Source organism: Symphalangus syndactylus, chromosome 9, assembly GCF_028878055.3.
Source record: "Symphalangus syndactylus isolate Jambi chromosome 9, NHGRI_mSymSyn1-v2.1_pri, whole genome shotgun sequence".
NCBI classification, from domain to species: Eukaryota; Metazoa; Chordata; class Mammalia; order Primates; family Hylobatidae; genus Symphalangus; species Symphalangus syndactylus.
This window is the reverse complement of record NC_072431.2, coordinates 32,150,631-32,168,214: the sequence shown is the minus strand read 5'-3', so window position 1 is coordinate 32,168,214 and position 17,584 is coordinate 32,150,631. Positions and strand designations below refer to the sequence as shown.

The 17,584-nt window shown below is 42.4% G+C and overlaps 1 protein-coding gene and 1 pseudogene across 1 annotated transcript; both read right to left on the bottom strand.

Moving 5' to 3' along the window:
* Positions 1 to 1,816: 1,816 nt before the first annotated feature.
* On the bottom strand, positions 1,817 to 2,374 carry LOC129490532 (ubiquitin-conjugating enzyme E2 N-like; annotated as a pseudogene).
* Positions 2,375 to 13,743: 11,369 nt separating this feature from the next.
* LOC129490642 (olfactory receptor 10G2-like) lies at positions 13,744 to 14,854 on the bottom strand. The gene is given in 3 exon segments (XM_055294489.1): positions 13,744 to 13,837; positions 13,839 to 14,238; positions 14,704 to 14,854. Coding segments are annotated over 3 exon segments (645 nt in total).
* Between the last annotated feature and the right edge of the window lie 2,730 nt (positions 14,855 to 17,584).

Here is a 17,584-nt window from a genome sequence, read left to right as displayed (position 1 = left end):
TTAATAGACATTTTCAATTAAATAAATTATATCAAAACAAATACAATACTAAAAACTCATTTCCTAATTATTTTACTGTGTTTCACTAATACCTATGAGATTGTTCACATCTATCATATCTTTATGGTAGAAATACCATAAAATAGTGTGCTACTACATATCTCTTACTAAACTCATAAGTAGTGATGTCATGTTGGAGCTTGAAATTGACTATAGTGGGATTATTTACACCATAAAAATGGGCAAATACTACCTACCAGGGTTTTTTTTTTTTTTTCTGATAGCGAGTTCTTAAATATTTAACAGCATACTCATGGCTGGAATCTCTAGCTCCTGTTCTTCCTGGAAGTCATTGCATGCTGTAGCAACTTTGCTTTGACTCTAGCCTTGTGCTGTTGCACTATTGTTCTGTATGCTTCTCTATCTTCCCTGGCAAAACATACAGGCACATTTGATTTCCTTATTTCCAGGCACTGGAAAACTAGATTCGTATAGTCATGTCCCCTTATACAATGAGCCAGAGTTGTTCTAAGTATCTGCAGCCTCTCTGTGTCATGCCCACAGAAACATGCTACTATCTTTGGTGACCTTATGTTTTCTTATACTCCATAAGCTCCCATTTATCTTTTTTTAAATTTTTATTTATTTTATTTTATTATTATACTTTAGGTTTTAGGGTACATGTGCACAATGTGCAGGTTTGTTACATATGTATCCATGTGCCATGTTGATTTCCTAAGGGTTGGTTTCAAGTCAAGGAAAAAAAAAAGAACCCTGGCATCTAACCTCCTTGGTCTACCTCTGTTTCCCTTCATGATCCTCCCAAATTTGCAGGGGCGAGGTTTTCCTGCTTTCACTTAATTCTATGTGGAGCCTTCAACATATAAATTCTGTGACCAAGTCTACCAAGCCTGGCTTGATGTATTACAGAGCGAGATAAATTAATTTAGAAAACTTGTTTCTCTCATGACAAGCCCGGCCTTTCAAGCTGATTGGCTTGTTGCAGACATGAAAACCTATTTTGGCTATGGGAAGCTGAATAATGATTCTTTTTATCTTGCTTATTTCTACTGCAACATTGCTATCCTAATCTTCTTTGCCACACTTCCTCCCCTTTCCCCTTCCCAGCATATTGATGCTTGAAGTGGCTAGGAATAAGGTGCTATTCACAGACTTGCAAATAGAAGAGCACATCAAGACATGTAAAAGTATTGCTTCTTTGCAGAGGTATAAAGGACAGAGGGATGTAAGACTGTGATTCTTCCTATAGCTGGGAGGAATATAAGGAGCTGGTATGTCTCACTTCACCTTGTGATATAAAATAAAGTGGCAGCTTTGAATATTTGAGTTAAATTTCAGGCATCTCCATGTAGCTATTGTGAAAATATTCTTATTGCGACCACTACCTTTTTTTTTTTTTTTTTTTTGAGGCGGAGTCTCGCCCTGTCACCCAGGCTCAAGTGCAGTGGTGCGATCTCAGCTCACTGCACCTCTGCCTCCCTGGTTCAAGCAATTCTCCTGCCTCAGCCTCCCGAGTAGCTGGGGCTACAGGCGTGCACCACCACACCCAGCTAATTTTTGTATTTTTAGTAGAGACGGGGTTTCACCATGTTGGCCAGGCTAGTCTTGAACTCTTGATCTCAGGTGATCCACCCGCCTTGGCCTCCCAAAGTGCTGGGATTACAGGCGTGAGCCAACACGCTGGCCTGCCACCACTACTTTCTTTCTGTGATAAATTCAAGGACCCCGGGGCTTATCCATTACTTTTTTTTTTTGCATTTAATCACCTAACGCTGAAGATATCTGGGCTTTTTTTGTTCTGTAATGTTTCTAAGACTGTGTCCATTAAATGCAAACAAAAATAAGGAAGTCCTGGCAGAACAGGAGAAGTGATGCACACTTGGCGATCGGATCAATTTAAATATTGTTCATGGCATATAGCCTAGTTGCTGCTCTAGCTGTTTCTATGGCTTGGGCTTCGTTGGTCTTCCACTGCTCCACTACATCATGTGCTAATGGATCATCTGGATTAGGAGCACTTAACAAGGCCTGGATCGATAGCAGAACTGTCGGATCTGCAGTGCTGGGGACCACTTATCTTTCAAAATATCTAAACATATTCTTCCCAACTTGTCTACATTAGATGATAAATTTTGGTCATGAAACGTACTTTAGGGGCTGCCATTGTGTATTCTTCTGGAAGGAATAGTTCAAGTTTAAAAGTCCCTCCCTCAAAGGGGGAATCCTGAGGGCCAGCAATGACCACATGAAAATAATAGGCGTTGCTCTCACGTGGTTCTGCTTGAATGCCAGGAACTCATTCTGCCAGCAAACACTGGGTGTCCTTGATGATTCTGCGGGGCAGCCGAGCCATCTTGTCAGAACCCGAGTTCGACCTCTGGTCCCATCTCTGGCTCCGCTCCCCTCAGGCAGGAGTGGAAGTCCTGGGCTGGCTTATTCATTTCTAGAGGTCAGTATAATTGTAACATTCTCTAGAAGGGAAAATCCAGCAACCTATTTTTAGCAGAGAAGTCTGGTGATCTTTGGCCACATGATGTCACTGGTGGTCCAGAAGATGTTTTGCCATCTCTGCCTCAGTGCCATGGGCAAGTTCCCTCCATCAACCTAGTCATGACCTCTTATTGTTCAAATGTAGGCAGGATGTCTCTCTCCCCTCACTGCCATGGCCATGCTGTTTTCCCACAGCCACCACAGCCTGGGCTGCCATTGCCACAGCTCCTCAGTGACCTGGCTGTTTGGTTTAGCTCAGGTAAGTGTAACCCTCTTCCAACAGAGCTGAGTTTGGAGGCCTGCCTTCTCACCCCACATTGTTCCTGGAAGCATACTTTTCCCCCTCTCTGAATCTAGGCTGTTCCTTTCTCCCTCATCTAATATTTATTCTCATTTCCCATTCTAGCACCACCACTATCTCTTTTGGGAGAGCAAAACCTCACTTACATAAAAAAATTGTATATTACTCATAATATGTCTTATACATTTTATCCACATCTTTTCTATTTCCATGATTCCTTCTATGCCAGAATGCTTCAAATGTTACTTAATATTCACTGTCTTGACTTTATCTCTTAAATTTAGTGCAGTAGGATTTTCCTCATCTTCCACTTCCATAAAACTTTTGTTTTCAAGATCATCAGTGACTATACATACATACACAGGTATTTATTTGGGGAAAAAATGGTTTAGTCCTACCTCATCTTCAATAAGTTTATATTATAGTGGGAAGAATATATTAACTACAGGTTAGAGTAGGACCACAAAGAAGAGTGAAGTTATGTTTGCTGATGGTTTTAGTGGAATTAGAGGCAGAGACTAGAAATATTTCACCGAGTGGGTAGCCCTGTGCTCCTCTTGAAAGATAAGTAGACACGGAGGGACACTTCAGCAGAGGAAAAAGGGAGCAAAAGGCGGGGTGCTTGAAGCCGCCCTGTGTGAATGGGGAAAGGCCATTCACACCAGGCTGCAATTCAGAGTATCTGCAGTATAGGTTAAGTGGATTTAAGTGATACATAGTTGGAATTTTATATGATGGAATAATAATCTGCCCTTACTTTGTAGGGGCTGGGGAGCCACTGAAGGCTTTAAGCAGGAGAATCTCACAGTCAAGTTGAAATTGTACATTGATCACTCATGTATCTGTTTAAAAGGTAGTTTGAAACAGAGATAGACTATGGTGAACAACACTGATACTCTGCTGGTATAAGATCCCTGGCCGGGCACAGTGGCTCACGCCTGTAATCCCAGCACTTTGGGAGGCCGAGGTGGGTGGATCACTTGAGGTCAGGAGTTGGAGACCAGCCTGGCCAACATTGGTGAAACCCTGTCTCTACTAAAAAAATACAAAAATTAGCCGGGCATGGAGGTGGGCACCTGTAGTCCCAGCTACTCGGGAAGCTGAGGCAGGAGAATCACTTGAACCTGGGAGGCGGAGGTTGCAGTGAGCCAAGATTGGGCCACTGCACTCCAGCCTGGAGACAGAGTGAGACGATGTCTCAAAAAAAAAAAAAAAAAAAAAAATTTAGAATCAAAACAAAGCTTAAAAATCATGTAGTCCTTTTTAGTTGTCTCATTCTACAATTGATATGTAAATCTAGAGCAAGTAGCAACATTCCTTATAAGGCTCTGCTCCTATATCCAAAACCAGGTTTTTTCCCAAAAGTTGTTCAAAATAAGAGTAACCATTATTAGACAAATAAAGCCCTACTACTATTAATTTAGGCTAATGCAGAATCAAGTGGTCTAGATGAGAAGCAGCATGATTACAACTCTACCCCTGCAATTTTGAGCATTTGTCCTGGTGGCTCCCAATCTGAAGCTCATATATTTGAATCACTGTGTGTTTTGTCTGTCCACAGACATCCAAGATGTTTCTCTCTCCACTGGCACTGACTAGAGCCTCCCAGTGAGACTCAGGTACATGTGACTTGACAAAGAGGTTCCTCCAACCCCTCAAGAAGAATTAACAAGTGCTAATCACTGGAAGCACACCCAAGGAAGGGGGCTCATATAAATAGTGGTAAGAGATAAGAAGGAATTTTTTTTTTTTTTTGAGATAGAGTTTCACTCTGTCGTCCAGGCTGGAATGCAGTGGTCCGATCTCCCAGGTTCAAGGGATTCTCCTGCCTCAGCCTCCCGAGTAGCTGGGGTTACAGGCATGTGCCACCGCACCCGGCTAATTTTTGTAGTTTTACTTGAGATGGGGTTTCACCATGTTGAACAGGCTGGTCTTGAACTCCTGACCTCAAGTGATCTGCCTGCCTCGGCTTCCTAAACTGCTGGGATTAGAGGTGTGAGCCACTGCGCCTGGCCTTGATTCTAAATTTTTATATTTATTATTTCAATTGGTTTTGGGGGGACAGGTGACGTTTGGTTACATGAACAAGTTCTTTAGCAGTAATTTCTGAGATTTTGGTGCACCTATTACCCAAGCAGTGTATACTGCACCCAATTTGTAGTCTTTTATCCCTCACCACCCTCCCAGCCTTTTCCCCTGAGCCCCCAAAGTCCCTTGTGTCATTATTATGCCTTTGCATCCTCATAGTTTAGCTCCCACTTATGAGTGAGAACATACGATGTTTGATTTTCCATTCCTGAGTTACCTCACTTAGAATAGTGGTCTCCAACTCCACCCAGGTTGCTGTGAATGCTGTTCTTTCATTTGTTTTTATGGCTGAGTGGTATTCCATGGTGTATGTGTGTGTGTGTATACACATATCACAATTTCTTTATCTACTCCTTGATTGGTGGGCATTTGGGCTAGTTCCCTATTTTGCAATTGCAAATTGTGCTGCTATAAACATGCGTGTGCAAGTATTTTTTTCGTATGCTGACTTATTTTTCTCTGGGTAGATACCCAGTAGTGGGATTTCTGGATCAAATGGTAGTTCTACTTTTAGTTCTTTAAGAAATCTCTACACTGTTTTCCGTAGTGGTTGTACGAGGTTGCATTCCCAATAGCAGTGTAAAAGTGTTCCCTTTTCTTTTTTTTGAGACGGAGTCTTGCTCTGTCGCCCAGGCTGGAGTGCAGTGGCGCAATCTCGGCTCACTGCAAGCTCCGCCTCCCGGGTTCACGCCATTCTCCTGCCTCAGCCTCTCCGGGTAGCTGGGACTACAGGCGCCCGCCAACATGCCCGGCTAATTTTTTTTGTATTTTTAGTAGAGACAGGGTTTCACCGTGGTCTCGATCTCCTGACCTCGTGATCCGCCCGCCTCGGCCTCCCAAAGTGCTGGGATTACAAGCGTGAGCCACCGCGCCCGGCCTTTTTTTTTTTTTTTTTTTGAGACGGAGTCTCACCGTGCCGCCCAGGCTGGAGTGCGGTGGCACGATCTCGGCTCACTGCAAGCTCCGCCTCCCGGGTTCACGCCATTCTCCTGCCTCAGCATCCTGAGTAGCTGGGACTACACGCGCCCGCCACCACGCCCAGCTAATTTTTTCTATTTTTAGTAGAGACGGGGTTTCACCATGTTAGCCAGGATGGTCTCGATCTCCTGACCACGTGATCCACCCGCCTCGGCCTCCCAAAGTGCTGGGATTACAGGCGTGAGCCACCGCACCCGGCCCTACTCTCCCATATCTTTGTACATAGTTCCCATGCAGAGAAAACTCTCCTCAAATTATCATGTTTTGAGTAGGCTATCTATTGCTTTTTGGAAAATCAGCACCATCCATGTGCCTTAATAGTGATTTGCACATGTACTCAGGGGTTCAGGGAAGTGAAGGAGGTCAGTTGGAAGAAATACAAAAACCAAGATCTTCATTAAGAACAGTTTAAAAATTTTGAAGGAGTAGTTGAATCTTTTTCTAAGAAAAGTCCTTAAGAGATTTGATCATATGAATTTGGATGGGAAATAAGGAGTGTGCTGTGTACCACTGGATTTAGGACATGAGAGCTGGAGGCCCAGAAAGCACACATAACCCTTCTCAGACAACCCTTGAGGCTGTGGTTTGGATACTGAACCAAGGGTAAAGGCAGACAAAAGCTGACATTTTGAGGGATCTGTTTATGAGGTGGAGTAAAACTCTAAGCTGGACTCTGCCAGTGTCCTTTTGAAACCCTGTCTTTTTTCCTAAATGAGGAATCTCAATTCCAGATAGAAAATGAGGATGAATGGCTCACGCCTGTAGTCCCAGCACTCTGGGAGGCCGAGACGGGCAGATAACAAGGTCAGGAGTTTGAGACCAGCCTGGCCAATATGGTGAAACCCCATCTTTACTAAAAACACAAAAATTAGCTGGGCGTGGTGGGGTGCACCTGTAATCCCAGCTACTCAGGAGGTTGAGGCTGGAGAATTGCTTGAACCTGGGAGGCGGAGGTTGCAGTGAGCTGAGATGGTGCCACTGCACTCCAGCCTGGGCAACAGAGTGAGACTCCATCTAAAAAAAAAAAAAAAAAAAAAAGAAAATGAGGGTGAAACACAGCTTTGGTTGAATGTTCTGCCAGGCAGTATTCTGTGTGGCTTTTGAGCAAGTGCAAGCACATAATTTTCCTATTTGCCATCTTTCTGAATCTCAAGCAAGTGCTTCCTGCCTGGAAGCCATTAGTTCACATATTTGACTCACATATACTCTGAATTTTAAGTGTATTTTGACTCTGCCTCTACAGTGGTTACCACATGCTTATCCATTATTCACTATTGAGTTTCATATGCATTCGTACTTTTCAACTGACCCATATCCATCCATTGGTCATACACGAGCTTTCCCTTGGCTGTGTTCTCCTGGGCCAATTTTGGGCATGGACTTTGATACTCACCTTCCCATTTTGTCCCAGCCATTCCTCAGTTATCCCCTCAGCTGAAACTTGACTTCTGTGAAAGCACTTAGTTGCTGAGTGTGGGGATGGAGGTGACTTGAAAAGCAGGTGCTACCTCTCATAATTAAATTATGCAATCCTGGTACTTCAGAATCTCCTGGTCTCTGTTGTTACGTTTCCTTATGAACTTCTGAGGGGATTAGGAAGTATTTCAGAACTTCCTTTCCTAGGTAGGCATACCTTTCTTTCTTTCTTTTTTTTTTTGAGATGGCGTCTTGATCTGTCGCCCAGGCTGGAGTGCAGTGTCGCAATCTCGGCTCACTGCAAGCTCCGCCTCCCGGGTTCACGCCATTCTCCTGCCTCAGCCTCTCCGAGTAGCTGGGACTACAGGTGCCCGCCGTCACGCCCGGCTAATTTTTTGTATTTTTAGTAGAGACGGGGTTTCACCGTGGTCTCGATCTCCTGACCTCGTGATCCGCCCGCCTCAGCCTCCCAAAGTGCTGGGATTACAAGCGTGAGCCACCGCGCCCGGCGAAAACTACAGTCTTAAAAGATAAATTGGACTAAACCTCTAGAGTTGAAAGCTCACCCAAATTTATTGTAAAAGGATCAAAAAGTGACTGAGTGCCCCATCTGGGATGGTGAGGCAGACGAGGGCTTGCTGGTTACTAATATTGGCATTCCTTCCTTTCACTGTGAGTTGCTCTTATAACCTGCACCTGCTGCTCTCTAGAAACATGAGCCGGAGGTCCGATGTTAAACTGAGGCATGTGACAACTGTGCTCAGATCAGTGGGCACCCAGGGACCATTAAAGACTTTTCTTTCTTACACTCTTTGCCTTTGTGTTCCTTGGAGAAGAACTTTAAAAGAGCAATCCCTTCCTCAGGGCCATCATGGTCATCTAAGGTTTAGTACACATTTTAGTAAAGACACATTAAAGATACCTTAAATATACATTTTCTGGGGGATAAATATCAACATGAGGAATAGAGGACTCTTGGCCAGGTGCGGTGGCTTATACCTGTAATCCCAGCACTTTGGGAGGCTGAGGCAGGAGGATTGCTAGGGGTTCAAGATCAGCCTGGGCAAATAGTGAGACACAAGAACAGAAGGCTCTTAATTACCTGTCCAAGCTCCTCAGACAATCAAGACCAGTCCTTGTGGAGATTAAAAATTTCAGGAACTAAAAGTTTGTTATAGCTTGATCATTGCTCTCATGAAGCAGCATAAGTTGGTCCTCCTAGTGCTCTGTGAATGTGAAAATGTACAATCTCTTTGTCTGTGCTTCTGTGGCTGTTGCTGATGCATTCTCCACGTGTCTGGTTTATTGATAATTCACCCTCCAGTATTTCACTCCATCCTCTGGAGGGAATGATGGCCCCTTCATCACAAAATGTTTTCTGTATTTGCACTCTTCTATGATTCCCTGTTCATCCCCTAAGACAAACCCTTCTTTAAGTCCTGGATGATAACAAGAGTGATGATTGCAGCACTCAATATTTATTAAGTGTCTACCATGTTTCAGAAACTTCACATTAGTTATCTCATTCAATGCTCTTAATACCTTGTATTAGTCCATTTTCATAGTGCTGTAAGGAACTAGCTGAGACTGTGTAATTTATGAAGAAAAGAGGTTTAATTAATTCATAGTTCCACAGGCTTAACAGGAAGCATGATGAGAGGCCTCAGGAAACTTACAATCATGGTGGAAGGTGAAGGGGAATGACGCATGTCTTACCATGGTGGAGCAGGAGAGAGAGACAGTGAAGGGGGAAGTGCCACACACTTTTAAACCATGAGATCTCATTAGTATCAGTTAGTATCAGTCAGTTTTCACACCGCTACACTTACTACCTAAGACTGTGCAATTTATGAAGAAAAGAGGTATAATTGACTCACAGTTCCACAGGCTTAACAAGAAGCATGACTGGGAGGCCTCAAGTAACTTACAATCATGGCGGAAGATGAAGGGGAAGCAACACATCTTACCATGGTGGAGCAGGAGAGAGAGAGCCAAGAGGGAATGCCACAAGCTTTTAAACCATCAGATCTCATGAGAACTCACACACTATCACAAGAACAGCAAGCGGGAAATCTGCCTTCATGATTCACTCACCTCCCACCAGGCCCCTCCTCCAGTTTAACATGAGATTTGGCCAGAGATAAAAATGCAAACCATATTATGTCTCCTTTGAAGTAAGCCTTATTGCCCTTATTATATATGTAAAGTAATCAAGGTTTAGAAAGGATAGTTAATTTGCCCAAGGACACATAGCTGGTTGATGGCGGAACCAAGATTCTTCTAACAGACTCTAAAAGGTGTACTCTTTCCATTTCATACCAATATATTTTTAAAAATGGGTAGACATGTTGAAAGTTTATCAGGTTTTATCATTAAAACTTGGGGTCACTGAAGTAAAGCTGTCTTTCACTAACTATCTGTAAATTGATAGTCAACTATCCTGGGAAGTTAAGTGACCCGCCACTCTTCATATTTAGCATGAATCAATTTAATTAGTTCCTTTAGTTTCTTCAGACAAATGGAAGTTATCTTAAAGGGGATGGAATAAAGGAAGAAAGAAGCAGTTGTGCAAAAGGAGGTGGAAATAGGTTTCAGAAAGGATGCTGTTGAAATGAAGGGGCCCACTTTTTTTTAAATGAAATTGCTTTTTAATTCAGTTAAGAGAATAAAAGAGATGAAGTATGCAGTTATATTTTCTTTTATACTTACCTACGTAATTACCTTTACCAGCACTTTTTTTGTGTGTGTGCGCGTAGATTCAAATGGTATTATGTGATGTCACTTGCTTTCTGCCTGAAGAACTTCCTTTATTATTTCTTATAAAGCAATCTTCTACTAACAAATTTTTCCCTGCTTTTGTTTATCTTGAATGTCTTTATTTTGCCTTTATTTAAAACTAGCCTATTTCTTCCAGAGATTTAAAAGCTCACTTTATATTTGCTTTCTTTAACCTTTTATTTTAGGTTTGGGGGTACATGTGCAGGTTTGTTACATAGGTAAACTCACGTAACAGGGGTTTGTTGTATAGATTATTTCATCACCCAGGTTAAGGCCAGTACCCAATAGTTATCTTTTCTGCTCCTCTCCCTCCTTCCACCCTCCACCCTCAAGTAGACCATAGTGTCTAGTGTCTGTTGTTCCCTTCTTTGTGTTCATGAGTTCTCATCATTTAGCTCCCACTTATAAGTAAGAACATACGATATTTGGTTTTCTGTTCCTGGTTCCTCCAACATGGATGGAGCTGGAGGCTATTATCCTTAGCAAACTAACCCAGGAACAGAAAAATACATCTCATTCTTTTGTATGGCTGCATAGTATTCCATGGTGTATATGTCCCACATTTTCTTTATCCAATCTGTCATTGATAGGCATTTTGGCTGATTCTATGTCTTTGCTATTGTGAATAGTGCTGCAATCAATGAACATTCGCTTGCATATGTCTTTATGGTAGAATGATTTGTATTCCTCTGGGTATATGCCCAGTAATGGGATTGCTGGGTCGAATGGTAATTCTTCTTTTAGCTCTTTGAAGGATCGCCATACTGCTTTCTACAATGGTTGAATTAATTTACACTCCCACCAACAGTGTATGTGTTCCCTTTTCTCCATAACCTCATCAATATCTATTATTTTTTGCCTTTTTCACAACAGCCATACTGGCTCAAGTGAGATGGTATCTCATTTTGGTTTTGATTTGCATTTCTTTAATGATCAGTGATACTGAGCTTTTTTCCATTTGCTTGTTGGATGCATGTGTATCTTCTTTTGAAAAGTGTCTGTTCATGTGGGATCCAGGTTTCATACAGCAAACAGAAGGAAGCACAGGTGCAGCCTCATGTTTGTTTACATTGATTCAGAGTTTGAGCTGGTTTCACCGTTTTGACTCACAGTTTTCTTTGTTGAGGCTAGGTGAGTTCCTGCTAACAACTCTGTACCACACACACACACAAATCACTCAGTATCACTCAAGATTAGTTTTGTTTTAATGATGAACTTAGCATTCATACATATAATCCTAAGAGTAGTTATAGTTTGTGAATCAACTTACATATGACCTTAAGATCTCATCTCTTCTGACAAGAGCAATATGGCACATTGGCTTAAGTGCCACATGGAAGACTTGCTAGACCAATCAATGTCTTCTAGATTCTATTAGAAATGCTAGTTTTTAAATGTCCAGTTGGAAATTTTCAATGGCTTGTTTCAAGATTAACAAATTATTGTGGACTCTGTACTGCCTTGCTTGTCGTCTCATACTATGTGTAACATGTATTATATGCATGTATAACATATAATATCCTTCCTGATATTATGGAGTTTCTGTAAAGCAAAGTGTGATTCTTAAATCCACATTAATATATTTTTACCGTTATGAATTTTGAATCTTTCCATGCAGTTGCTTAAATTTTACTGTTAAAATGGGCCAACATGACACCACACATCCAAAGAAGTGAAAAATATGTCAGCGAATGAAAGAATACATTTACCTTGTTTTCGTTTATTCACCAAGGAACTGTCCATGCTTGCTTTTAGGTTGCCATGTAGTTGAATCTTCTGTCTTCGGTTTCTCTTAAACGTTCTCTCTTTTTTTTTTTTTTTTTCCAGGTGAGACCAGGACAGGTAATGGGCAGAACTGACAATAATTTCTTTAGTTTAAGATACATTTCAAGAGACTTTCCCAGTGCGGTTTAAATTCAGCAACAAATGGCTGGGCGTGGTGGCTCACACCTGTAATCCTAGCACTTTGGGAGGCCGAGGCGGGCGGATCACGAGGTCAGGAGATTGAGACCATCCTGGCTAACACGGTGAAACCCCGCCTCTATTAAAAATACAAAAAATTAGCCAGGCGTGGTGGCAGGCGCCTGTAATCCCAGCTACTCGGGAGGCTGAGGCAGGAGAATGGCATGAACCCAGGAGGCAGAATTTGCAGTAAGCTGAGATTGCGCCACTGCACTCCAGCTTGGGCGACAGAGTGAGACTCAGTCTCGAAAAAAAAAAAAAAATTCAGCAGCAAATATTGATTTCTGTGTCTGCTCACAGTTATTAGGCGATAGAGGCAGACAAATACAAATGAATGCTTTATGTCCTTTGAGGGCTCACAATCCATTTGAAGTGGAAAGAGAGATAAATTCCTTTTTTTTTAGACTTTTTTTTTTTAGATGAAGTTTCGTACTGTTGCCTAGGCTGAAGTGCAGTGGTGCAATCTCTACTCACTGCAACCTCTACCTCCTGGGTTCAAGCAATTCTCCTGCCTCAGCCTCGCAAGTAGTTGGGATTACAGGTACCTGCAAACATGCCTGGCTAACTTTTTGTATTTTTAGTAGAGATGGGGTTTCGCTATGTTGGCCAGGCTGGTCTTGAACTCCTGACTTCGTGATCCGCCCGCCTCGGCTTCTCAAAGTGCTGGGATTACAGGCGTGAGCCACTGTGCCTGGTGAGAGATAAATTCTTGACTGTAATACATGACAGACTGTGGCAAGGTCTACAGTAAAGAAGCCATGGCAATACCAGGGAAGAGGAGTTAAGTCCTGCCTGGGAAAAACAGATGAGGAAGTATTTAATATGGATCTGAAGGAAGCATAAATTGTCACTTGGTCAATATGGAGAGGGAGGACTTATATTTTAGGCAGAGAAGAGAGCTTCAGCAAAAGAATACAGGTAAGTATAGGGCATGCTCACGGAACGGCAATAAATCAGTGAGGGTGGGAGAGGGAAGCGGAGGAAATGGCTTGAGAGAACATGTATTTGAGGCCAAGATTGCATTGGACTTTGAATTCCACATTAAGGAGCCTGGCCTTATTCATTCTACGTTCACCAAAGAGTCCTACAGATTCTGTGTTTCAGAGGGTAATTTTGATTGCAGTCTAGATGAGGAAGAACTAGTCAGGAATTAAGAGAGACAGTCTACATTGAATCAGTTTGGAGCTGGTTTCATAGTTTTGAGGAGACAGAATCTGATGTGTTAGCACATCACGAGGGTGAGGGACAGGAAGAAAACACAAATAATCCAGAATTTTCAAGTTCAAGTGCTTGGAAATATTCATGCCATGCACAAGCAAAGAAATGGAATTTAGAGAGGTCTAGGATTAGGAGCAAAGACAATGAAAAAAGGGGTTATGGAGCCCCCTTTTTACTCTTTTCAAATTTTCTGGCATGATATACTTTCTAAGACATTGACACATTCTCATCCTATTCAACCTTTGGTAAGGCATTTTCTCATCTTACAAGATACAGATGATAGAAGTAATGTATCCATTTATTTCTAAAATATTATGTAAAACAACTTGAACCAGTTTAATTAGGGGAAAAGATTTTGGGTTGAAATAATTCAGAATTTTCTGCCAAAGAAAATGAAAGTAAATTCACCTTAAATCATTAGCAGTTTATTGGGCATTTGTCACATGCAGCAGTAGCTGAAGAGAGTGGCAGTGATGATGATGCAGATGTAGTTACTTATTTTCATTCACAGCCCTTCGATCTGCTGTTATCCTCTTCAGGGAAGACTTCACTTCCTGGTTCCTCAGTGTGTAGATGAGGGGGTTCTGGAGTGACAACAGTGTAAAACACAGCCACTGCCCCATTCAGGGGGCTGTTGGAGCCAGCCCTAAGGTAGATGAAAATACAGGGGACATAGTAGACTGTGACCACAATTAGGTGGGAGCCACAGGTGGAGAAGGCCCGGCGCCTCCCATCAGTGGTGCGTATCTTCAGGATGGCATGGACTATGTTGGCATAGGAGAGCAGAATTAACATGAAGCAACTGGCGGCCACTACCCCGATGTCTGCAAAGGTCACAAGCTCATTGACAGTTGTGTCAGCACAGGCCAGTCTCAATACTGCAGGGATGTCACAGATAAAGTAATCCACCTGATTGGGCCCACAGTAGGGCAGGCAGAAGGTCAGGGTGGCCTGGATAGACCCATGGATGGAGCCGGCGACCCAAGCTCACTGCAGGCGCTGAAGTGGCTGGCTGGACCCAGAGCTGGTGCACTCCAGTTCCTGCCCGCCAAAGCGTCAAGGGAACTATCCCATCTCAGTAGCGAATAAGTCTCACGAGATCTGATGGCTTCATAAAGGAGAATTCCCCTGCACAGACTCTTTTGCCTGCCACCACGTAAGATGCGACTTTGCTCCTCCTTTGCCTTCTGCCATGATTGTGAGGCCTCCCCAGTCATGTGGTACTGTAAGTCCATTAAACCTCTCTTTCTTTATAAATCACTCAGTCTTGAGTATGTCTTTATTAGCAGCATGAAAACGGACTAGTATAGCTCATTACCTTGGTGATGAAACAATCTGCACACCAAATCCTGAGACATGCAGTTTACCTATATAGGAAATCTGCACATATACCCCTGAACCTCAAATAAAAGTTACAACATAAATCACCTGAGGGAAATTTTTAAAAACACAGCTTCCGCAGGACAGTCTCATAGAGGTTATGTCAGTATGAATAAGGTGGATCACAGAATCTGCATTTTTACTATGCTCCGTTGCTGATTGTGATGCAAAGCTAGGTTCAAGAACCCATGCTGTAAGATGCTTCTGAACATCAGCTACCATGTCTCCCTGTGGTAGAAGAGTGTTTGAACTTGCTTTCCAGTCTTTGGAAGCAAATCAACATCACCTGCATATTTAATCCCCTATGTGAAAATAATTTATGTATGTACATGTTTTTATATGCCATCTATACTAAATGCTATCTACCAATCATCTATCTATCCACCAATCATCTATCTACCAATCATCTATTTATCTATCTACCAATCATCTATCTACCAATCATCTATCTACCAATCATCTATCTATCTATCATCTATCATCTATCTATCTATCTATCTATCTATCTATCTATCTATCTATCATCTATCTATCATCTATCTATTTATCTATCTATCTATCTATCTATCATCTATCATCTATCTATATCTATCTATCCCCTATCTATCCATCCTATTGGTTTGGTTTCTCTGGAGAACCCTGGCTAATACAGACAGTGTTCTGGGAATAAAATAAGCCTCTGAATAAATAGCAACAGGTGTTCTTCAGATTTGAAAATGGTCACCTGGAAGCTGAATGTGACTTGAAAATGAGGGCCAAGGTAAGCATGTGGCACTATCTTTCAGGAGGAAACGTTCCTTGCAGTGTAGTCACTTGCCTGTGAGGGGGCACAGCTTCTGAAAACAAATACATCTCCTGCTAAAATCTTAGGTTCATGTTCAGCATTTTATTGAGATGACAATATTTTTTATGCTATGCAGTTAAGAATTGAGGATACCAGAGGTTTTAAAGAAGAAATTTTCACCAGGTCCAGTGATTGCAATATCATAATGTTTGGTAAGTTTGGGGAAAATAATATGCCTGTTAAAATTTGGATTTTAAAAATTTGTTATGTCAATATAATAACCACAGTTTTGTCCACTTCAAACTCAGTGTGATATGCAGCTTTTTATTGCTGAGGAGGAAGCCGTGGAGACTCAGGGACCTGGATAGAAAGTTAGTGGCCTCCTCAGAAGGAGCTCTCCCTATCGTAAACTGTTCCTATGCCACCATGGTGAACCTGCCCTTTTCTGGTTATGTTCAATATCCTGGTGAAAGTCTGCAGCTCCTCTTGAGAACTGCAAAGGAAAATGAGAATGGAAGCAACAAAGACTTTGAAGTCACATATCACGAAGAAAAAAAAAAACCACGTTTCAGTGGGAGAGACTTTGGGCTTAAGTGTCAGATGTGGCTGCTTAGTGCTGTACTGTGAGCCGGACACACTGAGCAGGGCTGCAGGGGAGCTGAGACAAGGTTCAGTGGCCCAGGCTGGACCTTGCTGCTGGGGAGCTGCTGCATGACTCATGCTGGTTTAAGGAAAACCTACTGTGGTTTGACCTTCAGACACTCTAGCAGGTGTAAAGATCACCTACATCGACTCTAAGGACACAGCAGAAGAACAGGAAGTGAATATGGCCTGAGCATAACTCTCCTTGCAGAAAGAAGAGGCCGGGTGTGGTGGCTCACGCCTGTAATCCCAGCACTTTGGGAGGCCGAGGAGGGCGGATCACGAGGTCAGGAGATCAAGACCATCCTGACTAACACAGTGAAACCCCGTCTCTACTAAAAATACAGAAAAAAAAAAAATTAGCTGGGTGTAGTGGCGTGCGCCTGTAGCCCCAGCTACTCGGGAGGCTGAGGCAGGAGAATGGCATGAACCTGGGAGGCGGAGCTTGCAGTGAGCCGAGATTGCGCCACTGCACTCCAGCCTGGGCGACAGAGCCAGACTCCGTCTCAAAAAAAAAAAAAAAAAAAGAAAGAAGAAACAGGGTCTGACATCCTTTTCCAAAGATCAGTGAAGTAAGCTCTGTCTTCTTCTTACTAAGTTCAGCCCTGTGGCTTTGACCAAGGGCACCTAAAGAAATAGTGATGTATAGGATATTGTTTTCTCTTTAGAGTTGCAACATGAAATAGATAAGGTTGCACCTGCATGAAGTCTCCCTGGAAGAGGGAGGGTTATTTCCTACAGCACATAAGGAAGAACCCCAAAGCAACTAGCTGTTAAAGAAGGAGAAAATAGAAGGGAAGGAGGAAAAAGAGAGTACCACATGTAAACAAAGAATGGATTGAGAGTGACATTTATCATAGTTTGTTTCGTTACAAATCGAATAGCAGACATGAAATGGTGCTCTCAGAAAAGTGAAAACAAGCACATAATTTGTTTGTGGCTCAAGAAGACATGAAGAAGTGGCTCATGTCCAAATCTTACACACATTCCTTTCTCCCTTCTCTCCTTCTCACTATATATTGGTTAGTTGGCTTTGTAAAGCAAATCCTGAATTGAGACAGATGGGCGGTGCCAAATTCTTCATGGCAGTATAGCTCAGGGATGGTGGATGGGGGAAATGCTACAGCTTCCTCAACTCCTTGTGAGACTTTCCTTCTCCTCAAGGAGAAAGAGGTTTAAGGTAGCCACGTGGGTAGGGGAAGAAAATGAAGGAGAAAGAGTACAACTCTCTGAATTGCATTGCAGATATACCTGAGGTCTCTGTAAATATTGCAGTAACTTTTCTTGTATAGTACAGGCATTTAATGAATATTCATTTTGATCCATAAAAATGAATTTTATTTTCAAGGAGAATGGTGCTTGTTAAGACAGGAGGAGGATAGAGCCATTCATGGTGTCTTAATAGCTCAGGGACCGAAGTGAAGGCAACTATGAAAGTCCCTAAAAATATTATTATCAGCGAAGCGTCCTTATCCTCAGTCTTCCCCTTTTCTCTGTTTCCCTTCCTAAGCTTTTTCTAACATTTT